Source organism: Cavia porcellus, unplaced genomic scaffold (assembly GCF_034190915.1).
Source record: "Cavia porcellus strain 051 isolate PalLab524CR breed Dunkin Hartley unplaced genomic scaffold, mCavPor4.1 scaffold_32, whole genome shotgun sequence".
Classification (NCBI taxonomy): Eukaryota; Metazoa; Chordata; class Mammalia; order Rodentia; family Caviidae; genus Cavia; species Cavia porcellus.
The window spans coordinates 45467403-45493749 of record NW_026947515.1 but is presented as its reverse complement, the minus strand read 5'-3'; the positions used below and the strand labels follow the sequence as shown (position 1 = coordinate 45493749).

At 35.8% G+C, this 26347-nt stretch overlaps 1 protein-coding gene across 1 annotated transcript in view; it reads right to left on the bottom strand.

Moving 5' to 3' along the window:
- The window catches only part of Akap10 (A-kinase anchoring protein 10), a 79034-nt gene that overhangs the window by 34966 nt on the left and 17721 nt on the right, over positions 1-26347 (bottom strand). The window contains exons 5-6 of the mRNA XM_063242225.1: positions 9918-10016; positions 554-638 (exon numbers count right to left, since the gene is read on the bottom strand). Coding sequence (XP_063098295.1) covers positions 554-638; positions 9918-10016 — 184 coding nt within the window. The remainder of the gene's footprint in view (positions 1-553; positions 639-9917; positions 10017-26347) is intronic.

Here is a 26347-nt window from a genome sequence, read left to right as displayed (position 1 = left end):
CCTATTTTCTTTCTAACACTATAACTTCCTTCAAGGTAAGAAATAAACTGTGTCCTGCACAAAAGATTTAATAAGTACTGAAGGAAACACATATATACACGTTTAAAGGCATGCAGCAGTAACTAATCTAAAAAACTCTGCAGGAGTTTCAACAAATCTATGTGGATTTATCATATAGTATACAGTGAGCTAAAAGCATAAACTGACAAACTAGAACATCCATCTCAAGATATGCATTTTTTAAACAAACCATTTCTAATTGTCATAGACTTCAGTTGCAATTACACACAAATGACTTTAGAAGTAAAAAAAATCTTTTAACTTAGGCACTATTAACATTAAAAATGAAAACTATTTATCTTCAATAGAGTTCACACAATTTATATTTAGAAGAAATTATTAACCAAGTCTCAGAATATGCTTTTATGATTTTGTAAGTATACAAACTAATTTAATCTTCACACATACTTCATTTTTTCTTGTTGAATGAAGTCCATTCCTACCCCTGAACCCACACTTTCAAGTAAAATGCAAAAATATTAAACTCACTTACTCTTGTTCCATTGCATTAAAGACTATGGCCTGTGCTAAAACGAAACAATTGGGATCCACCTGTCCATCTTCTCCACAAATCTTTGCTGCAAAAGACATAGTAAATAGTTAAGTTTTTATTAAAACCAAACTACTCATTTGTGACTCAAAGGAGAAAAAAACAGAGGTATAAAAATGAATTGAAAGCAACTGAAAGATTTAACAACATAAAACTTCATTAAAATACCCCATTAAAATAAAAACCAACAAAAAATTATTGTACATAGGTAGTTCAAAGATTCATCAAAAACTCTTACAAACTAGTAAGAAATGTCCCACAAGAAAAATGAGCAAATGACATGACAGCTCACAAAAGAACAAACAATATATGAAGACAGTCACTAGTAATCAAGCAAGTTACAATTAGAATAAATAAGGAAGTGCTAGATAGTCTTTGTGTAGTAAATTGGCACAAAATTGTCTTAGTAATGTATCTGAGTAATTGTTAAACAAATACATATTCTTAAGTAAGGGTATGGGGAAAATCACACTGAAATATATACTGGTGTATCTTCCTGTGTTGGGCAATTTGGCAGTTTCTATCATAAAGTTTGTGGGTTTTTTTTTTTTTTTGTCTTTTTCTTTTTTATCGGTACCAAGGATCGAATTCATGACCGCCTGCTTGCAAGGTAGGTGCTTATGCTGCTGAGCTAAATCTCCAGCCCCACTAACATAAAGTTTTAAAAATGAACATAATCTTTCAATCAGTAGTTCTATTTCAAAAGTTGTGACCTAAAGAATTATTAACTTATATAAAGATTCATTGGTTAAAAAAAAGCTTTTTACTCTCACACTCTTCTAGACAATAACCAGCTATGGTACAGTAAAGTATGCATGTGGTCTTTGTCCATTTCTTAGCATACAGCTCCTAAAATTCTTGGGATCCTCCTTAAGGGTTAGTGTCTTTCTATGCAAATGAGATGACTGGGAGCTGAGAGCCTCTAAAGAGCTTTAAGATGGAGACTAGTCATCTGAAAGATATTAGAGTACTGGGAGTTTCAGCAAGTCTCATCCCCCCACCTCTGAAGAGGCACATAAGGCACCCATGGTCAAGAACTTAATCAAACATCCCTATATAATAAGGTCTCTATAACACTGTAAAAGGACAGGGCTAGAGAAGGCAGGCTGCACACAACTGCACACATGGAAGCTTCTGGACAGTAGTGTATCTGATGAAAGCTTGAAAGCTTCACTCTCCTTCTCTTACACTTCACCCTATATACCTTTTCTGTCTAGCTGCTCATTTACGTACTTGTAACATCCTTTATAATATGAACTAACAAAGTGTTTCTCTGAGTTCTATTAGCTACTTTAGGAAATTAAGCAAATCCAAGGAAGGGGGTCATGGAAACCCCAATTTGTAACTCAATGGCCAAAAACAATAGCCACAACCAATACTTGTGAAGTGGTATGGGTAGCCTTGGGGACTATGCCTATGACTCATGGAATCTAATGCTATCACTGTAGAACTAAACTAAATTAAAGGAAACTCAGCCCTTGTCTACTGGAGAATTCTACAAAATTGACATGTAAAAACCCTCACATTTGTGAACACACGTGTTCTACGTTATGTAAATATGGTAGGAGAAAATGAGCTTGTTTTTTCTATATCCTTATATGAGTGCAATTATTTTCATTTTTATTAGTGTAAGTTTGCAGTTCACAATGGTTACATTTATCTTAGGGAGTTGTAAAATGTACACAACCAATCTTAGTTCTTTTTAACGCCCCCTACACCCTCTCCTTCCCTCTTGGTCTCCTCCTTTGCTATACTCCTTGTTTCTGATTATCTTTATTTTGCTCTTTAAATTACTTATACCTTAGATTTCTCACATAAGAGAAACCATTCAATATTTAAACTTCTGTATCTGGATTATTTTGCATAACATTACTGTTTCGAGGTGCATCCATTTTCCTACAAATCACTCCAGTTTATCCTTCCTTATAGCAGAGTAGTGTTTCATTACGTATAAATTCCTCATGTTCTTTATTCATCTGCTGATGGACAGGTAGGCTGCTTTCAAGATTTATCTACTTTAAGTTGTGCGACTATAAACATAGCTATGGATGTGCCTTTAGCTCTTTCAGGTAGATACCTAAAGGGGAATACGCTGGGTCAAACTGAATTTTCAGTTTTAGTTTTCGGAGGAACCTCTGCACTGATTTCCGTAGTGTTGTAGTGCATATGCTCCTAACAACAGGGTTCTTTACTCCCTGTAGCCTTGCCAACACTGTTATTATTTGACTTCTTGATGACAGTCACTCTTTCTGGAACAACACAGAATCTTAGTGTTTTTTCTCTACCAGAGATGTTGAACATTTTTTCACATTTATTGGCCATTTGTACTTCTGAGAAATGTCTATTCATTTCAGTTGTCCACTTTTGATTTGGTCTTTTATATTTGGAGGTCTGATTTTTTTAGTTTTTTACATATTCTAGATATTAGTTCTCTGAGGAGTAGCTGGCAAACCCTTCTATAGATTATTTCTCTCTGTTGATTGTTTTCTTTGCTGTACAGATTTCTCACTTGATATGGTCCTATTTGTTGATTCCTGATGTTTTTTCTTGTACATTAGGGTTCCATTCAGAAAGTCTCTGCTTATGCCTATGTCTTCAACAATTTAGCCTATCTTATTTTCAAGCAGATTAAGTGTTTCTGTTTTAATATTTAGATAGATCATTTTAATTTCAGTTTAGTACATGGTAAATAAGGATCCAGAATCAATCTTTTTCACATGAATAGCCAGTTTTCACCGCATCATTTGCTAACGAGGTTATCTTTCTTCCAGGTTGTTTTTGACCCCTCTGTAAAAATTAGATGGATGAATGTGCCTAGGTCTGTTCTGTTCCACAGATCTACATGTCTGTCTTTGTGGCTATACCATGCTACCTGAGTCACCATAGGTTTGTAATATAACTTGAAACCTAAGATTCTGATGCCTCCTGCTTTGCTCTTATTGTCCAGGACTCCTTTTGCTTTCTGAGTCTCTTTTGGTTCCATATAAGTTTTAGGATTGTTTTCTCCATTTCTGTGAAGAATATTGTTGGTATTTTGATTAGTAGTGTATTAAATCTATATATAATCAGTTTTGGAAGTATGGTTATTTTGACAATACTGATTCTGCCTATCCAGGAACATGGGTATCTATTTTTCTGAGGTCCCCTTTTACCTCCTTTTTTCAGAGTACTACTCATTTTACAGGTCTTTCACTTCTATTGTTAATTTCTATTGTTCTTGTGGTTATTGGAAAATGTTATTGTTTTAATTTCTTTTCCAGTGAGTTGGTATACCAGAACATTACTGATTTCTGTGTACTGATTTTGTATCTGCTTCCTGGCCGAATTTGTTTATTAGCTCTAGAGTTATCTGGTGCAATTTTCTGGGTCTTCTAAGTAAAGAATTATGTTGTCTGCTAATAAAGATAGTCTCATTTGGCTTCTTCCTTTCCTACTCATATCCCCTCTTATTTCTTTCTCTTGCTTGATTGCTTTGGCTAATATTTTGAGTATTATATTTAAAAGGAAGGGTGATAGTGAACATCTTTGTCTTGTTCCTGATTTTACAGGAAAAGCCTTCATTTTCCCCATTTAATATGATGTTAGCAACACCTTCTATTAAACTGAGATGAGGTCTTTCTATTCCTGTTGTCTTCAGGGTTTTTATCATGAATGAATATTGGATTTTGTAAAAGATTTTTTTCTATCTATTGAGATGGTCAGGTGATTTTTGTCCTTGCTTCTGTTTATAAAGTGTATTATTAAACTTGTTGATCTGCATATGCTGAACCATCTTTATATCCCTGGGATGAAGACGACTTGGTCAGCATATATGATGTTTTTGATTTTTTGCATTCTGTCTTCTAGTATTGTATTGAAGAGTTTTGTGTCTATAGTCATTAAAGAGACTGTTTTGTTGTCTTTTTTTTGTTTGGCTCGTTGTCTGGTTTTAGAACCAAGATAATGCTTGCTTCCAGCAATGATTTTGGCAGTATTCCTTCCTTTTCAATTTCACTAGAGCTTGAGGAGAATTGGTAATCAGTTTTCTTAAGTTCTGCAGGGGTGAATTCATCAGGCCCTGAGCTTTTCTAGTTGACGGTTTGGTTTGGTTTGGATAGGGTCTTTTTTGTTGTTGTTGTTGTTGTTTTTTGTTTTGTTTTTGTTTTTGATAGGGTCTTACTATACAGTTCAGGCTAGAATACCGTATGCAACCCAGGCTGGGCTCAAACTGGCAATCCTCCTGCCTCAGCCTCTCTATGTGTTAGGATTACAGGTATATACCACCATGCTCACTTCATTGCTAAGTTTTTATTTTATTGCTGCCTCATTTTGTTGCCTGTTGTTGGGTTTTCATATTATGTTTCCGTATCTTCTTGGTTCACCTGCAGAAAAGCGTATGTATCTAGGAATCCATCCATTTCTTCTAGATTCTCCAATTTACTAGAGTATCTATTGAAGTAGTTACTAATAATCTGAATTTTGGCAGTATTTGTTGTGATTTTACCTTTTTCATTCCTGATTGCATTGACTTTTTTTTTTCTGATGTATTTTGTTCATTCTTTCAAAGAACCAACTATTCAATTCACTGATTCTTTGTATTATTTTTTAGTCAAAATTCATTAATTTCTGATCTGATCTGATTATCTTTCCTTGTGCTAGATTGGTATTTGGGTTGTTCTTGTTTTTTTAGGACTCTGAGGTGCATCTGGAGTTCTTTGGGCTCACTCTGCTTTTCTGACGTGGGTAATCATAGCTACAAGCTCCCCTCTTGCTTCCCTTACAAACCAAACCAAACTATCAACTAAGAAGAGCTCAGAGCCTGATGAGTTCACCTCTGAATTTTTCATTGGGCCCAGTAAATTCTGGTATGTTGTACTGACGCTGTCATTTGACTCTAGGAACTAATTTCTTCTGTCCTCCATTATTAAAGAGTACTGTGTGACTTCTATGTGTTTGCACCATTTGTTTTCTCTTTTGTCACCTATTTCTAGTTTCAAGGCACTATATCCTGATAATACATCTGGGATAATTTCCATTCTTTTTATTTATTTTAGCCTACTTTATGGGGTAGTATGTGGTCTATTTTGGAGAAAGTTCCATGTGCTTCTGAGAAAAATGTGTGTTCTACTGCTGTTGGAACATTTTGTAGATATCTAGTGGGTCCATTTGTTCAAAGGTATAGTTTACTTCTGATGTTTGTGTCATTGTGGAAATCTATTATCATTGATAAGGATTTTTCTTCCTACTTTGCTGAGAAAACAGAAGCAATGGGAAAACTATTTCTATCTGCCAAATCAACAAAATCACACAGGTGTTCTATATTCTTTCCCTACTACAGTTTAATATTCTTGTTCCTACCTAAGCAACCTTCAATTTGAGTAATGGAATTCATTCTCTTTTGCCCAGAGATCTCTCTCCTATAAGAAGTGTCTCTTCTTCATCAACTTTTCCATTGCTGCTGCCTGGTATAATACACTTACATTTTTATATCTCATCTTAAAATTTATATGTTTATATCTCACCTTAAAAACAAAATCAAAGAAAAAAGGAAAACTTTGTAAATGGGGAAAGAAAGAAGGGTTGAAGGGAGATGAGGAGAATGGGGAAAAAAAGAATAAAGACACATTACATACAGATACAAATCTTCTGTGATGAACATGATCATTATGCATATCAAAAGTATATCGATAAATTTTTAAAAAATCCTTTCCTACAAAAAACACCTGAAATCAAAGATCTCATCCAGAAACCATGCTGGGCCTGGGAAGACACCACCAAGAAGTCAGTTCGCCCTTTTGGTAACCCCGCAAACCATGTGGGGTCCGGGAAGAGAGAAGCCAGATGGCCCTCCCATTGAGTCAACCGGGGCATGGAATGAGAATCAAGAACTACTCCCCTCTGCATCCGCTACATCCCATAAGCAACCGGCTGGTTTGAAGGAGAGGCTGAGTTGATAGCAACTGAAGTACAAAAACAGTTAAAGGTTTGTACTGACTGCCTGACTTTGCAGGCCTAAGGCCAGTAGTCTGAGCATCTACTGGGACAAAAACAGCATGCAATATAGCAAATATGGGGGATTTCCCTCTGTCTTGTTTTTGAAATCCAGTATCAATCTCACTGTTTTGTTTTGTTCTGATTTATTGCTTTGCTTTACTCAATGTTCTGTTTTGACTGATTCTGTTCTGTTTTGTTTGATTTTACTATGTCTGGTGGAATGGACGACTATTACAAGATAACAAGGTATATTATGGTAGCCATTGTTGATTTCCTACTATCCTGCTTTGAAATTCTGTACCACTTTTACTGTCTTGTTTTGGTTGGCTTTACTCTTGTTTTGTTGGGTTTTATTCTCTTTAAAACAAAAAAATAAAAAACCAAAGACCTCTTCCCTTCCCTTCACATCCCTATCTAGCTCACCTTCAAAGCAACATTCCATAAAATTTGTCAACACCTGCTGTCTCCCCTCCTCTTCCTATTTTTTCTTAAGAGTCTTCCAATGAAGTTTTTGTCAACAGCCCACTGTAATCAAGATGATCAATGAATACTGGGTTGCCAAATCTATTCAGTTTCTAGAATTCATCCTAACCTATCAGCATCATAAAACATCTTTGACCATTCTTTCCCTGAGACTTATTTTTACCAGAAAAACTCCTCTCTTGATATAAAATGACTACTTCATGGCTGTTACTTGGTCTCTTTTGCTAGTTCTTCCTCATCAACAGACTTCTAATGTTAAACACGCCCCAGAACTCAGTCCTTAAGCCCCTCTGTCCCCTCCTCCCTTGTGTAGGGGATTGAACGCAGGGTCTCATACATGCTAGGCAAGCACTCTACCATTGAGCCAGTGGCAGACCAGTCCTTAACCTCATCCTCCCTCATTATACTCATTCTTATCTATGGTAGCTACCCAACCTTCCGGCTCTAACTCCATCTATATCCTGATAACTTCCAAATACATCTCCAACCTGAATCCCTGATATAAACTCTTAACACAGACATCCAATTGTGCAGTTCCATTAACTATCTAGAAGTATAAAACCAAATTCCTGATTTTCCATAAGCCTTTCTCATCTTACAAATGACAACTCTATAATTTTTTAAAGAGTCATGCTTTCTTTTTTGTCTTCTCATATACTCATTGTTATTAGCTGTTATCTTTTTCAAAGTATTTTTTAAGAATACTACCATTTCAGCCTGAATCGTATAATGAGACCCTGTTTCAAAAAGGCAGAAAATCACAGGGTGTGGTGGCTCCTGCCTGTAATCCCAGCACTCGGAAGGTGGAGACACAAGGATTGTTTTGAGTTCGAGACCAGCCTGGTCTACAAAGTGAACTCAAGGCCTGCCTAAACTGTATAGAGGGACCTTGTCTCAAAAAGAACCCCCCCCCAAAACAAAACAAAACAACAACAACAACAAAAAAAACCTCAACATGAACACAGAGTAATCATACAGCAATACCAAAATTCATGGATAATATTTATAACAAAACTAGGCAGGCTGACATACAATAATTGCCTAAGGGCCTTTGAATAAGTCATTTGAAGCACAGCTTTGTTAAAACGTAAATGGAGGCAAATAATCAGGATGAAATTCAGAAAAGAAAGAGGCTCAAAAAGGAAAAGTGACTTGTCTTAGTTGTATAGGTATTTAACATCCTAAAACACATAATAGACATTGGGATGGAATTTTTTACAGATTCCTAAATCACTCAATGTTACTAACCTGATTCTTCAGATTTTTTTGCTCACGGAATTGCATAACTAATTTAAGTGACAATTTTAGTGACATTTTCATTTTCAAATGTTTTGTTTGGCTCAATATCTCTTCCTCCTTTTCTTTTCTACCCCAGATAATTTAGTAATCAATCAGTACAATCAGACTCCCAAAGGAATCACTAGCCAAATAATTATTCAATTAAGCAAATTCTAAGCAGTTACAAGACCTTAGTCATATTACTAGGGTAAGACAGCACCAAAAAGTCTAGAAGGTGGTAGCAACTAATTCACACCTAAAAATGGAGCCATTACGTAGAAAAAAAACCCAAATCCCTTGATAAAATCTATCAGTAACACTTGGTGAAATAGTATTCCACAAACCTTAAAATACAAACAGATAAGGAAAGTATACCAGCAGCTACAAGATGTAAGTGTTATAGATATCTCTATGGGAAAAAGAAAAAAATAGAAGCAGCATCTGATGGACCCTAAAATAGCCAACAGGCTTCACAAAAAAGTATGGTGAGCTAATTTTTAAGAACCAAAGCTGAGCCTAAAAAGGGTCATACTTTCTCCATAATCAGTTCTCACAGTCAAGACCAAAGAAATGTTCTCACAGTCAGACCAAAGAAACTTTGCCTTAAAAGAATCTGTTACGAGGCCAGGGATAGAGCTCAGCACCATAGTGCCTGCCTGGCAAGTGCAAGGTTGGGAGTTTGATTCCCCAGTACCAAAGGGAAAAAAATAAAATAAAAAATAAAAAGAATTTGTTACGAGTAGAATATCATGTTTTATTTCATAAATCAAAATGCTAAACCTTAGATGAATAAAAATAGAAATCTTAGCAATAGAACTTGGAATATAAGTATCTTTTGAGTGAATAAATTATGTTTCTTTATGAATAATATGTCCACCTGAGGTCTTCCTGAAAAAACACAGTAAAAACTTTCCAGTTAGTTTTTCACTGTGACCCACAGAGAAATACACATGTTGACTAGTATTGAATACACATAAATTTATGCACATATTGCATATGGAATGATGGAAAAAATTTCCTGAAATGAGGTCTTTTTGATTACTCTGAAACACTTTTTATTCTAGTCTTATTTTAGCAGGGATACAAGACCAATGTAGAGTATGAAAATACTGCTACTGCCACCCTAGCACAGCAGTTAAAGGGTGGCTGTCCAGTCTCAAATCTTGACTCTGCTATGTCTGAGCTGTTACTTTGCACAAGGTACTTAACTTCTCATTACTTAAGTTTCCTCACTTACAAAACAGTAATAACTCCACTTATCACACAGGTTCTTCAGATGCTTCAATGAGTTTAATCATGAAAGTCCTCAGAATATCTCCTGGGACATGGTATATGTTCAATAAACATGTATTATTATTGTTCTTATTGTGGCCGCTATTCAAGTATCTGGTAATCTAGGTATCTGGGTCCACACTTAAGACAGAAAATTTTTAAATGCACTCCAATCAGATAAGAAAGTACTCTGAAAATAGACTAGGAAAACAACAATTATATTCCACATTCATAAAAAATTATCTTCGCCAATAACGAAAAAATAATCAAATTTCTGGCAACAGCTTCAAGCACTGCTTACCTATGATGTCATTTCTCATTGCTTCTGTAATTGGTATGGGCTTAGCAGCATCTGGTGATATATATTTAGTGAAAGTATTTACTGCATCTTGTTCTATACCTGCAAAGGAAGAAGGGGGAAACTTCAAAAAGTAACGAGGACCACAGAAATCAATATATTCATGAACAGCACGGCTTTTTTTTTCCTTTTCTTTTTGGCTGCATGGCCACTGTTATGCGGAAAAGTCATATGTGAATTTTCCTTCAGTCTCCTTATGAGCTAACAAATTTCATTATTAACACTACTCTTGCCCCAAACACTAGAAAGAGATTGAACCCAGGGCCTGATGAACGCTACGCAAACACTCTGGCACTGAACTACATCCCCAGCCTTTTTTAATTTTATCATGAGAAAAGGGTCTCACTAAGTTGCCAGGCTAGCCTCCAACTTGTAATCGGACTTCCTCAGGCTCCCATGTATCTGGGATTACAGATGTGTACCAACTCACACCTGCTATTATTGAAGTACATTCTCTTTCCATGTCTCTCCAACTTGAAAGACCTGCACAGCAATGTAACAGCAAAAGCTCAAAATTTATTCATAAATCTATATTTAAAGTACATTATCAAATTATTTTACATATATGAATGAATTCAGTTAATCTTCAAAAAATCTGGGAAGGTTAAACAATAAATTTCTAACTTTTTAACCTCAAGATTTCTTTGTAATCTTAAATATTGTAGTTCAGTAACAAAATGTCTAGTTACTTATCATATTTCCCCAAAAATAAGACCTCGCTAGAAAATAGTAAGCTTTGGAAACTACAGATCAAAAATGCTGGCTCAAATGTTTGCTTCACCTGTCTTACAGAGTAGCCACCAAGCAAGAGAGTAAAATGATGGCAACTAATAGGATAAGCTGACTGAAGCTCTCATTTTTGACCTCCAGGATCCAAGGCTGATTATTTTCCAATTAGGTTCTATTTTCAAGGAAAGCAGTAATGTGTGAGGGCCTGGGCCCAATCCACAGCGCTATAAATACAAAATAATCTTTAAAAGCTTCTGTTTATGTGTGTTTATTTACAGATACTAAGATATTACGAGAATAAAAATGAGAAAAATTACTTAGTTGACATTATCAAATCTTCAAATGTTCAACAAAACTTTTGATAACTATTTTTCAAAATGAAAAAGTTACTGAAAAGACAACATTTTATATCTCTGCAATGCCTTTACGCGTGTTTTGGCAGCAAACTGTTGGATTCACATATTTGTTTGGAATTAACTTATGCTATGTTATTCCAGATAAATATATACTAAGAAAAAGTGACTTTACAAAAATATAGTTCGAAAATACGGAATTTGAGTAGCTTTTTAAGATAACTGTTGATACATTCTTTGATCCTACACCAAAACTTAGCAAGTAGTAGTTTCTAAAACATGAGAATGTAGCACCTGAAACCGTCATCAATGAATTTTTCACATTGTGTTAAGAGTAAAACCTACTGGCCTAGCTAGGCACAGTGGCCAACACCTATAATCTCAGCACCTGGAACACTGAGGCAGAAGGACTGCTGCAAGTCTGAGGCCAGTGTAGGCTACATAGTGTGTGCAAGAGACCAGCCTAAAGTACACACTGAGACCAGTACTGACTAAGATAAAAACCGAAAGAAGGAAAGATCCATCAGACAATGATAAAACAAATCTACTGGGCTATTTTTTTCCCTGTCCTTAACTCATGAATGATCTTATAACACGATATACTTTGGACTAACTGGAAAATCTGACTTACACAATGGCACATCTTATTAAAAAGTATTATAAAACATCAGCCTTCAAACCACCAGTGAATCAAAACAATGAGTACTACTACAACCTGATCTAATGCCAGCAGGTCTTCCCTACCATTGCATTCTTATAGCATTATTATAAATGTCAACACAGTGAAAAAACAAACATCATCCTAGAATTATTACAAAAACAGTTTTAAAAAAAAAAGCCAGGCATGGTGGCACATGCCTGTAATCGCACCACCTGGGAGGTTGAGGCAAGAGGATCAGTGCAAGTTTGAAACCAGCCTTGAGTACAAAGGCAGCACAAGGTCAGCCTGAACTGCACAGTGACACTCTGTCTCAAAAAGATTAAAAAAAAAAAAAAAAAAAAATAGTTTTGATCTCATCAATCTCTTTGAAAAAGTCTCAGAGACCCTCTAGAGGTGTGTACATCACATTAACAAATCCCTAGATTAGCAGAATAAATTATTATCCTCATTTTTATGGAAAAGAAAATTTATATATAAAAAAGTGAAAATCTTATTTGAGTTAAAGTATGGAAGTATGCCAGGCATGGTGACACATTCCCATAACCCTCGCACTTGGAAAGCTGAGGCAGGAGGACTGTAATGAGTCTACACAGAGAGACCCCTCTGCCCCCAAAAGAGTATGCAAATGGGGAGTAGAAGCATAGAGTGTTAAGTCAGGCATGCTGGCACACACCTGTAATTCCAGCACTTGGGAGGCTGAGGCAGGAAGATCACTGGAAGTTCAAGACCAGCCTGAGCTACAAAGTGAGCTCAAGGCCAGTCTGAACTGCATAGTGAGATTTCTCTCTCTTTCTCTTTCTCTCTCTCTCTCTCCTCTCTCTCTCTCTCTCTCTCTCTCTCTCTCTCTCTCTCACACACACACACACACACACACACACAGAAAAAGAGTATAAGGTTTTTATGTATTTGAAGTTGCTACCAGCTTAAAATACTTATATTTATTTTGGCCGCATAGCAGAGTCACAGAAAATACCTGGAGAAGTGCTGGGGATTTAGCTCAGCAGCATAAGCGCCTGCCTGGCAAGCGCAAGGTTGTGAGTTTGATCCCTAGTACCAAAAAAAAAGACATGTTTGGGCTCAGTGGCAGAAGCACCTGTCTGGCAAGTGTGAGTTTATACTGATCCCCAGTATCAAAAAAAAAAGAGAGAAAAAAAGCTGAGGGTTTAGCTCAGCGGCACAAGTGCTTGCCTGACACAAGACACACATTTGGGCCAGCAGTGGCATAAGCGCCTGCCTGGCAAGTACAAGGTCGTGAGTTCGATCACTGGTACTCCCCCCCGCCAAAAAAACAAAACAAAACAAAAAAAAAAACTGGAGAAAATGCACATAGGAAAAAGAAAAAAGAAGCAAAATATATCACTACACAAAAAAAATTTAACAAAACATAAAGGAAAATGGAAAAAGGAGTCATATAAGATAAAACGATTTAAAAACTGACAGTAAAGTCTTTGTCTATCAATAATTATATTAAATGTAGATTGATTATATTTCTCAACAAAAAGAGTGACTGAGTAGATTAAAAATAAAACATTAGAATTTGCTGTCTAAAAACACCTAAATCTTTTAGATTTAAGGATAATCACAGGGGGCTGGGGATTTAGCTCAGAGGCATAAGTGCCTGCCTTGCAAGCGCATGGTCATGAGTTTGATCCCTGGTACTGATTTTTAAAAAAAGATAATTACAGATTAAAAGTGAAGGAACATAAGAAGATATTCCACATACATGGAAAAAGATATTCCATGCAAACAGCAACTGAAACAGCCATATCTGTATCAGACAAGATAGGTTTTAACTCAAAAATTTTTAACTTAAACATTGATAGAGCTGGAGAGAAAAACACACAGCAACTTAGTAATAAGACTCTTCAACATCCTACTTTCACTGATGAACAAAACAATCAGGCATAAAATTAGTAAGGAAACAGGGAACTGAAACATCATGGAACAACTACACCTAACAGACCTAACACTACCTTCCACCCAACAGCAGCAGTTATTCTTAAGTACACAAACCACAACCCCCAGTGTGGATGAGACACTAGGTCATGACACAAGTCTCTTTTGTTTCGGTACCAAAGATCAAACTCATGATCTGGCACTTGCCAGGCAGGTGCTTGTGCCGCTGATCTAAACCTTTATCCAATGAAACAAGTCTTAACAACTTTAAAAAGACTGAAATCATAGCAAGTAGCTTTTCCAATCACAATAGAATGAAACTAGAAATCAACAGCAGAAAGAAAACTGGGCAGTTCAAAAGTAAGTGGAAGTTAAACAACATACACTTGAACAACGGATAAGAAAAAGAACAAATCAAAAGGGAAATCACAATATATCTTGGAGTAAGTAAAAATATAACATATTAAAACTTCCAGAATAACAAAAGCAGTAATTTATAATAACAAATATCTAATTTAAAATTAAAAGAATCCTCAAGAAACTAAGGAATGAGCCATGCATGGTGACACATGACTATAATGCCAGCACTTGGGAGGCTGAAGCAGGAGGATTGTTGCAAGTTTGAGACCAGCCTAGGATACAACGTGAGCTCAAAATCAGCCTAAACTGTATAATAAGATTCTGTCTCCAAAAGACAAAACAAAACAAATAAACAAACAAACATAAAACATCTATGAAATTAAAAGCTAAACCCAATGTTAGCAGACAGAAGGAAATAATACAAATTAAAAGCAAAACTAAACAAAATAGTGAAAACAGAAAAAAAAAATCAATGAAACAGAAATGACTTGGGAAAGATCAGTAAAGCTGACAAACCTTTATCTTGACTAAGAAGAAAAGATTCAAATAAAATTGGGAATGAAAGAAGAGATATTACAAGAGTTGCCACAGAAGTAAAGGATCATAAGAGATTACTGTACTATCTAAAAAATGCATAAATTCCTAAAAACAAAACTTATTAATGCTGAATCACAAATTAATAGAAAATCTGGACAGACCTATAACTAGAAAAGAGATGAAAAGGAACACAGCTGGAGATATCACAATTTCTGACTTCAACATATATCATTCTCAATTTTTTTCCTTTTTTTGTACTGACGATTGAACTCATGACCTCATGCTTGTCAGGAAGGCACTTGTACTACTAAGCTAAATTCCCAGCTTCAAAATATATCACAAAACTAAAGTAATTAAACAATACAGTACTGACATAATAAAAAAAAAAAAACCAAATAAACCAATGAACTAGGATAAAGGATTCAAAACTAAATATAAACATTTAGCTGATTTTTAGTAAGATCATTGGGCCCTTTATCATGACATGCCAACCTAATTGGACTAAGAAATGTCTAACACATTAGTAAAGCACAGCTCTTAGTGTCTGTGGATGACTGAGGAGGGAAACCAACCCCAGATGTAAATGGCACAACTTGTACCCTGAATGAAATAAAAGAGAAAGATGAAGGAAATGTGACTCTTCTTGAAGTTTCAGTCTTCACAGTTTCCTTTGGATGTCACACTCCAAGTCCTCAGTCTCTTTGGCCTTCCAAAACTTATGCCAACAATCCTCCAGTGAGCTTTCAGGCCTTCAACTTTGGACTGCATCTTTGATCCCTGTATTTGGCAGTTTCCATGCTCTTGACTGAGCAGAACTCTCCAGTCCTCCAGCAAGACAGCCATTGTGGACTCTCCCACCTCTGATCCTCTAAGATTACCTAATAAAATCTCTTGCATAATTATATGTAGATTTTCCATGGATTTTGCTGTTCTAAAGAACCATAAGTAATACAAACATCAAGAATACAAAATGAAGTCTGGGGATTTAGCTCAGTGACTCAAACGCTTGCCTGCTAAATGAAAGGTCCTGAGCTCAATCCCTGATCCCCAGCACCCAAAAAAAAAGAAGCCAGGCACGGTGGCGCATGCCTGTAATCCCAGCACTTGGGAGGTCAAGGCAAGCTGCAAATTCGACACCAGCCTAGGCTACAAAGTGACTTCAAGGCCAGCCTAAACTGCAAAGCAAGACCGTCTCAAAAAAGACACACACACACACACAAAAAATACAAAATGAAAAAAACAGCATCTTCATGAAATGATGGGAAACTTGGAAATCCAAATGCAAAAGAATGAGAATGGACTCATCTTACACCTTATACTAAAATCAACTCAAAAAGAATGACAGATCTAAATATAAGACCTGAAACAAAATTCCTAAAGAAAACATAGGATAAAAGCTTCAGAACATGACAGTAGACAGTGTTTTCTTGGATACAACTCAAAGCACAAGTTTAAAAAATAAAAATGGTAAGTGGGGTTACATTAAACTAAGAAGCCTCTGTACTGTAAGAAAACAGTGAAAAGTCAATATACAGAATGAGGAGAAATTTGCAAATTATCTACTTGATATGGTATTAATAACCAAAACCCATAAAGAAATCCTACAACTCAAGAGCTAAAGAACAAAAACATTAACAACAAAAAAACCCAGATAACTAAAAAAGTACATAAATACCTGAATAGACATTTCTCTAAGAAAAAATACAATGCCAGCCTGAACTACATTGTGAGATTCTATCTCAAGATTAATTAATTAAAAAATTTAAAAAGCCAGGCATAGCAGTGCATGCCTATAATCCTAGCACTCAGAAGGCTGAGGCAGGAGGATCACAAGTTCAAGGCCAGCCTGGGCTCCATAGTGAGTTCAAGACCTGCCTGGACTATACAGTGAAACCCTGTCTCAAAAAAAAAAAAAAAAAAAAAAAAAAAAATCAAAAATCAAAGTATAAATGGTAGAACCTTAAGTAATAAAATAAATCCTTCAATGTATAAACTTCATGCTTTGGACAAAAATTTTTCAGAATTCCCACCCTGTAAATTGATTACTCCATTTATTACTGTAGCCTTAAGAGTCCCAGTGTATAATAAGTGCTCAAAAAATTTGTTAAAATAATCAATGTACACAAATATATATTGAAAGAATGAATTTATTACATATAGTACATTTTTTTCTATCATTTTACATTGTTAGCAACATCTTTATGAAAAAGCTGTTGATCAGGAAGCACTGGGAGTGTCATTTGAGCTGAAGAACATCAGAAGGATTCTGGAAAGGACAGCACTGATGGAAACTCATAAAGTTCTACGCGTATTCCTCAACATCACTGCTGAGCTAGGCAAGCACGGACCCGACTCTGAAAGGCTTTGAGAACTGAACTCTGCCCTTACCATTGACCAGGACCCACACTGAACACTAGGGGATCATATATGCAGATAAGATCTAAAATTGAAATGAAGCTAGAACTACAGCCTATAGAATGCTGACTGAACTTGCAGATTAAACCTAATTAGGTCAACTGTTTATTAAAGTGAAACTTCAACATTCTCCACAGGATTTTAAAAAAGACTCGGAATCATATAACGTGTGAAACTGGACAGGATATATTCAACTAACTGTTATATAAAGAAACCAGAATATTCATTGTTTCATAGAATGAAAATAATAAAAACGTATATAAATGCTGAAATAATGGAGAGTACTTTTTAAAACTTCTGCTGAAACTATGCCTCAAGAAGTAAGACCAAACACAAAACAAATAGTTTTAGCAGAGGAACAGAAAGGTAAAAAAAAAAACTTCAGAACTAAAATCCATAATAACTGATCTAAAATTCACTACAAAAATTCAACAGAATGAAAATGACAGAAGAAAAAATAGGTGAATTTGGAGACAGATGAACAGAAAGTTTCAAAGAAAAAATAAAAAGACTGAAAAAAAATACAATCTTGGGGATCTATAGAACAATAACAAAGCTCCAACAGTTAGAGGTCATGAAAGTCCTAGAGGAGCAGACAAACACTACAATGCCAAAAAAACTTAAAACGCAATGGCAGAAAATCCGTAAGATTTGGCTTAAGGCCTCCAAATTTACAGAATTAAGAAGAAAAGTAAATCTCAAGTTGGATGAAACTCAAGAAATCCATGTCCAAATACCATAGCCAAACTGCTGAAAATTAGAGGAAAAAAGGCCTTACAAGCATGCAAGGAAAACTATATAGTGAATATAAAGTAGGAATGATCCCAGGAGGTCACACCCTAACCATGCAGCCCAGAAGGCAGTGAACATTTGTCAAGTGGTTAAAAAAAAGAATTATTTGCCCAGAATTCTCTATTTGAACAAAAATTACTTCACGAGTAAAATCAAAACTGAGTTTTTTTTTTTTTTTTTTTATTGGTACCGGGGATCGAACTCCCAACTGCCTGCGCCTGCCTGCTTGCAAGGCAGATGCTTATGCCGCTGAACTAAATCCCCAACCCCAAAACTGAGATTATTAAATGAAGGTCTACTGAGAAAATTCTTTGACAGTAGATCTGCTCTAAAAGAAAAATAAAAAGAAACTGACACTCAAGAAAAATGATGGCAAAATGATAGCTGAATTTCAGGGATAAAGAAAGAGTAACATATACAGCAAACAATTTGGTAAATACAATTTTTCCTTAAGTTCTTTACATTATACATGATAGCTGAAAGCAAAAATTGTAACATTGTCTGATGAGTTTGCATACATATAAAGATGGAAATTACAAAACTATGTGGGAAGGCACAGGAATCTATATGTGGAAAGGTTTCTATACTTCATATAACATGATAAAACATTAATTTTAAGTACATGAAAAATATGTGCTGTATGATCTACTAAAAACCCCTATATATGGCCAGGATACAGCTCAGCAGCACAGCACCTGCCAGGTAAGCACAAGGTAGTAAGTTCAATTCTCAGTACCAAAAAAAAAAAAAAAAAAAAACACACACACACAGTTTACACAGATACAATTGAGAACTCCAATCTTAAAAAAGAAAAAGAGGGACTTCCGGGAGAACATGGCAGATAGATAGCAGTAGCTACGGAGGCTCTCTGACATACCACACTTAAAATCCAGGAATGGTGCGGTATAAGGAGTCCTAAGCAAGGGGAGAAACACCCTGCCGACCCAGGAATAAACTAAGCTAAGAGAAACCAACTGAAAATCCAATCCTGGTGCTATAACAGGAACAGATAAAATCAGCACGGGAGGCTAGAACTGCGCCACTGGAAGCAGCGATTTGAATTTCCAGCTGCCACTGCTGCATCCAAATCTGCAGGGCAGGGAGAGAGATGCGTGAAAGCTCTGAGAGCGGGAATCTGTGAATGGAGTTAAGAGCAGGACTAGCAGGGAGCCCTACATTGACTTGCGGTGAGTGAGCATAACCGGGACCCTTTCATAGAGTAGGAGGCTCCAGCAAAGGACATACTGTTCCTGCCAGAACAGGATACTGCAGTGACATTAGCCGCATATTCCCCTCTCAAGTGGGATTAGTGGGGAGTGCCTGGCCTGCGTGACGCCGCTGACTAAGACCCAGAAGGCTAGCCCAAACCAGGTCCTAGCGCCTGGAGGTGCACCCTAGCAGTGAAGCCTTCGGTAGGTTGACCTGGAGGGGCGGGCCCAGCAGAGGCTGCCCAGGTCTGTGTCTCTCTAGTACACTGCAGTGGGCAGGAACACCTAGCCGGCACAATTCAAACAAACTGTAACCGACAAAGAGAAAAAACTGGGTCTCCTACATTCACTTGTATGGAAGGAACAAAAAGTATGGGACGACAACAAGAAAGGGTCCTCAGTCCCCAATCCTGAGAACACTGATACAGAAAAGGGAAATGCAAAGGAAGACAGAAAACATGCAATACCAGACACAGCACCAAAAGACATAAAGCGGTATCTCCAGAGCCTCATAGATGAGTTTAAAAATGAAGTATTTAATGAAATAAAGCAAGATTAAGTAGAATAGTTAGAAAAATGCTAAGCACCGCCCAAGAAAAAACAGATGGTGGAATGGAAGAACAGAAAAAAAGAGAACTGTTTGATGGAGAAAATAGAGAAAACATAGAATATGTGAAGCAGGTTCAAAGAGATTACCAAGAAACTAAAGACTCTATCGAAAGCTGGCATAACAGCTTGAAAGAAACTAAGAATAGATTATCTGAATTGGACGGCAGACTTGTAATATGGGAGCAGGAAATGAAAAACTTCTTAAAAATAACAAGAAAACAAACAGCAATAATACAAAGGCTAGAAGATGATAAGAGGATCTATAACCTAAGAATTAAGAACATAAAAGAAGAAGTAGGGACACAAACAAACGGACTACAAAAGCTATTCACAAAAATAATCTAAGAAAATTTCCCTAATTTAGCAAAAGGTAAAAAATACTCAGATGTATGAGGCATACAGGACCCCAGCCACCTACAACCCAAACAGAGCTACACCCAGGCATATAATAATCAAAATTCCAGAAATCCAATGTAAGAACAGAATACTAAAAGCCATCAGAGACAAGAAACAGATCACTTACAAGGGAACACCCATCAGAATTACAGCAGACTTCTCCACACAAACCATCAAATCAAGAAGAGCGTGGGGGGAAATAATTCAAGCTTTGAAAGATAGTAACCTCCAACCAAGATTGATATATCCTACACAACTGTCCCTAGAAATTGATGGAAAAACAAGGTGCTTCCAGGATAAAGGGGACCTAGGGGAATTTGCAACCACCAATTCAACTCTACAGAGAATACTGCAGGATATTCTAAAAAAGGAAAATACCAAGACTTCAGAAACAGTAGCAGAGAGGCCACAATGAATGGAGCAGAGAGCGAAATGAAGAAGACAAACTGACAACAAACGACAGAAAAAGAGATCAACAGAAATGAGGCAGAGAAGATTGGATGGTAGGAACAGCTATTTCGGAGAAAACAAGACATCATAATAGCTAGTGCTGATTTAGTATCATCTTACTTTGAAGTCCCATCAAGCTTTTATTCTTCTGTCTCCATTGGTCTTAACAGGTTGTATCTTATTGGATTTTATTATATGTGATAATTTTAGTAAAAACTTTTATAGACAAGGAGATTATACAGAAACCAATGTTCATTTTCTGATAGTTGGTTCTAAATGCCCTGTAATACTGTCATTCTCTTGAATGGTTTTACATTGTCTTGATATGTTTGGTGCTACAGTATATGAAATTATACTCAAAGATTTCAAGGAAAGAGACACTTACGGTAACTACTTTTATGTCAGGATATCTTGTAGTGAAACACTATTTTGCTTTAATGGTTATGCTTTGACCTGCGCTGGTTTGTTGTTATGCCTTCTTTTATCTCAATCTCCTTTTCTTTAAATTATTTACTTTTTTTTATTTTTATTATTTTAATTAAGGGAAAAATAAAAAAAAGGATACATTATAGTAACCCACTTTGATTTCCTATTAACTTGATTTGAAACCCTGTATACCCCTCACCATCTTGCTTTGACTGATTTTCCTCTATTCTGCTTTGCTTGATAGTACCAAGTTCGAAAGTATAGGCAAAACTGTGAAGACAGTAAGATTCATTATGACGCGCATTCCGGTTGACTATTATCTTCTTTTAAAGTCCTGTAATGTCTCCAATGTTTTGGTTTTATTCTTTACTGTTTTGTTCAATTTTATTATAACTGATGATATAGGCAATTCTTTTTAAGATAGCAAGAGGCAGTATGGTAACCATTGTTGATCACCTAGTATTTTGTTTTTACATTATCTATTATGCCCATCCTTTTGATTTGACTGACTCTGTTCTGTTATGGCACATTTGGTTTTACTGTCTTCAAAAAAAATAACAAGAACTATGGGAGTAATAAAACCCAAAATGTGTAATTGTCATTGTACAAAAGAAAGGAAAAGAAAGTGCTCTAAAGAATATAACTGCATATATAGTTAAGTGTATAAGATAGATAACCATATTACTGAGTTTTGTTGGATCATTGAACAAAACTGTTTCCAGTCTCACTGTTTGAAAATCCAGTTTATATGCTTTAATTTTGTAACTTGAACAACTATTTCTAAGATAACAATATGTAATCTATTAACTAGTGATTTCCTACTGTTGATGTTTTCTGAAATTCTGTATAACTTGTACCCTTTCTCTGGTTTTTTTTTTTTTTTTTCTTTTTCTCCTTAAATTAAAAAAAAAAAAAAGAAAGAAAAAGAGGCTGGGGGTGGTGGCTCATCCCTATAATCCCAGCACTCAAGAGGCTAAGGCAGGAGGATCGATGCAAGTTCAACACCAGCCTGGCCTACAAAGTGAGCTCAAAGCCAGCCTGAACTGTATAGTAAGACCCTGACTCAAGAAGGGAGAAAAAAAAAAAAAAAGTGAAAAACATAGGGTATGTTACATTTAATGTGATCCCACTAAAATTATATTACCTAACATTAAAATTGTATTTCCACATGGTAATATAATCATGGTACAATACCTATATTTAATACAAGTACAAGCCAAGGATTTAACTCAGTGGCATAAGTCCCTTCCTGGTAAGAGCAAGGTCATGAGTTCAATCCCTGGTACCATTAAAAAAACAAACAAACAAAAAACTCTGTTAATACAAGCACAACAAAGTTAGTATTTAATATAAAGATTTTACTAAATTATAAAGATTTTATTAAATAAAAAAAAGAGATGTTCTAGAATAAAGTAATTTGGCCCAATAATATGCTGCCTAAAGAAACTCCAAAGTAAAATGATAAACGTAGCTCAAAAGGAAAGGAACAGAGAAAGAAATACCATGTAAGCACTAATAAATGAAAGCTAATTTGACTATGTAACTCAGACAATAAATATTTCTGACCTCAGAACAATAGAAATTACCATCAAGGATATGTTTCTACTAGATTTTTGTAATGTCCCCTTTTTCTGTTTGAGAACACTACATTACACATGTCCCTTCAGCTACCTCTGTTCTGAAAGTTGCTCAGATTTAACTGTTTTATTCTGTTTGATTTTCTTGACCCTGCACTGGGAACTGAACCTAAGGACTCACACTCTATTACTGAGCTACATCCTCCATCCACAAAGATATGATTCCAAATAACTAATAACAAAGCCTCAAAATACATTAAATGAAAACAACTGATGAACTGGGCATTTTGGTAGTGCACACCTATAATCCCAGCACTCCCAGCACTTGGGAGGCTAAGGTAGGGGGATGGCCTTAAGTTCCCAGCCTGGGCTACGAGGTGTGTTCAAGGCAGCCTGAACCATATAAGGAAACACTACTTCAAAAAAACACCAAAAAAACAAAAAGAAGAAGAACAAGAAGGAAGAAGGAGGAGGAAGTAAAAGGAGGAAGAAGAGGAAGAGGAAGAAGAAGAAAAACAACAACTAAAAATGAGACTTAGAAAAACTTGTAATTATTATTGGAGACATTAATACTTTTCTCAGTAGTAGAATAACATGACGGCACATAAAATATCGGTGAAGATATAGAAGAAGTGTCATTAACTAATTAAATCTAGTATTTATAAAAAACTGTCTTCTAAACAGCAGACATTATTTTCATTGCACCTGGGCTATTCACAGATAGACCATCTCCTAGGTTGGTGATGGCGACCCTTTTAGAGATTTCAATAACAAACAACAGACTGTGGCACACGTACCATAGGTTCACCAGCACTGCCTTAGGTCACTTAAAATGTAAGAAATTTAAAATTGAAACTATTAAAAATATGTTCTCTGACCATAATTAAATGAGAAATGAATAGAAAGAAGTTAACACCAAAAATCTCTGAATGCTTGGATAGTAAACATGTTTCTAAATAAGCCATAAATAAAAGAGTAAGACTCAAGAGAAATCAGACATTTCATTTCTGCTCATTTTAAATGTCAGAATTTGTGGGGTATAGTTGAAGTACTAGTTAGAAGAAATTTTATAGCACTGAATGTTTACCTTAGAAAAGTGTCAATTCATCGAAACTTGTATCATAAAAAACCAGGAAGAATATAGTAGCTGGCCCATATTTCATTAACTACTTTTGGTAAGCTCTCATCCTTACACTTAGCTCATTCAACTAGCAGACAAGGACACTCATGCTGTACAAAGGTTCACTTTAGAGATAAAGAGTCTTCAAGCTAAAAAGAACTAAGGAAGAGAAATAGAGAAGAGAGGATAAAAAGGAAAGGTTAGGGAGGGGAAACAGGTATGGGATGAACTTCCCTGGGGAGATGGTGAACACTGGATGCCAGGCCATGGGAGATGACTGCCAGCTACAAATTAAAACACTCAGTTACTCAAAGTGGGTGTGCTTGTCTTCATATAGGTACCACCCTTGCAAAGTTTTGATTAAAAGCCTCACTTTGCTGCCTCTGGAGTCTAGGTTTTTTGTTTGGTCAGTTGGTTGGTTTTAGTCTGGACAAGTGAGATAATTCCTCACATAAACATACCCAAAGTCCCCAGTAAAAAATAAAGAGCAGGTAATAAACTGAAAATAGAAAGACAACAAAAAAAAATAAAATAAAATCACAAGCTGGTTTTTGAAAAAACAGACAAACTTCTTTACTTTCTGACAAAGAAAATACAAAAACACATTACCAACCATCAGGAATGAAAGACAGATACCACTGCAAGTCATAGATTGAAAGATAAAAGGGGAATCCTTTGAATAATTACATGCCCATAATTTTAATTTGAAAAATAGTATTTCTGCATTGAAAGTGAACAACATGTTTCCTGTCATTATTCCCTAAATGACACGCTACAACAATTGTTTAAATGGCACATACATTGTATAAGGAATTAGGAGATGATTCAAAGGGTACAAAAGAAAGTACATAATATAGCTCAGCAGCATAAACACCTGCCTGGAAAGCACAAAGGCTTGAATTCGATTCCCGGTACCAAAAAAACCAAAACATAAATTTGGCAATTCAGTGAAACAGTTCCTTAAAAGGTCACAAACTGAAGAAACTTGTAAATAGTTCTACACATGGAAAAAAAAAAAATTCAAAAGTTTAAAATATTCTGAAAAGGAAAAAGTCAGGCCATATTTTGTTCAGTTAAAAAATAACTCTAGTTAACCAAGGCTTTTGGATTTTGTGGGAACCACTGCAAATCTAGACAGATAAAAAACACTGAAAGGCAGAGGCCACATTTGAGGCAAAAAAAAAACACCAGCTTCTGGAAACTTGGCAATTTGCACTTTTAAGGGCAGCTGCCCAGGGACCAAAAAAGAAAATTAGGATAAAAGCATGCCTAAGGTCAGAATCCCAGGTATTATCTTTGGTGGGTTAACTGAGGGGAGAGAAAAACAAAAAACAAACAAACAAAAAAACCTCTCTCAGATGGGTAAACAATAGTATGTTGGTGCCAGAAAGAAAAAAATCTCCTTTGACAATCCCTGACCAGGACTGTACTCTCATGGATTTAGGGCGTGAAAAAAAACCAATAAGAAATTAGTTGAAAGTGTTATCAGTAGGGCAGTTAAGTAGGTCCCAGGTACATGGAAAAAGTAAAAATATGAACACACTTGAAACCTCAAACAATACAGCTAAAGCACACCCATAAGTAAAACTTTACAACACAAGGGGTTAAGCTCAGTCAGAGCATGAAAGTAAAGCTTCACAAAACACATTCACAGCCAAAAACCAGTGAAATCATACACTACAACAAGAATGTGAGCTCAAGAAGTAAGGACGCAATGAATGAAAACCACAAAACTATCGATGGTAGAGTATACTAGACACTAAATATATATTTAATAAATTTAAAGAAATAAAAGATGGAATCAAAGGTGGGATGAATGGTAAAAGAAACAAAACACTATGAAAAATGATCAAGCTAATTTAAAGAAAAGAGAAAAAAGAATTTAAAATTGAGTAACTTTACGAAGAAAATAACATGGTAGCCTTGTAATCGTAGCACTCGGGAGACTAAGGCAAGAGGATCACTGAGAGTTCAAGGCCAGCCTGGCTACAAAGTGAGTTCATGCAGGCCTGAACTGCATAGTGAACTGCATAGTGAAACGGTCTCAAAAAAAAGAAAAAAAAAAAGCTAAAGTTGGTTCAACAGTAAAGTAGATCACCTTCAGAAAAAAATTAATGAGCTAAAAGACAGATCCGAAAAAAATCACCTAGCCATTTGAGAAACACTAAACACACATGCTACACACATGCTACACACATGCTACACACACACACACAACACACACACACACACACACAGAATAGATAAAAGAAAAAACCACAGAAGCTGTTCAATTAGAATTCAATAAAGGAACAAGAATGTGCACTTTTAAACTGATACCCTATAACAAAGGAAAGAGCAAGAGCAAAAGAGAGACTGTGGTCAAAAGGCCTGAGTTACAAGTCTAACTCATTACTTACTCTATAATCTAGGGCAAATTATTTAAGCTTTCTAAGTCACAGTTTTCTCATATGTAAGGTAAACAGGATAATACAGACCTCATATAACCATTAACTGTTAAATAAAACTCAAACAAACACAGCACAAAACTCAATAAACATCACCTACTGGCAACAGCTACAGGCAACTAAAAAATAATTTTAAAAATTTATCAGCAGGGGCCTGGGGATTTAGCTCATCGGCATAAGCACCTGCCTTGCAAGCAGGCAGTCGCGAGTTCGATCCCCGGTACCGACAAAAAGGAAAAAGACAAAAACCAAACAAACAAAAAATTTATCAGCAAAGGACAATAAAATAAAACTACAATTTTTAAAAATGAGGTGCTATGTTGCCCAGGTTCACCTTCAATCCGTGATCCTTTTGCCCTTGGACTTCCAAATAGCTGGAATCACAGCATACATCTCT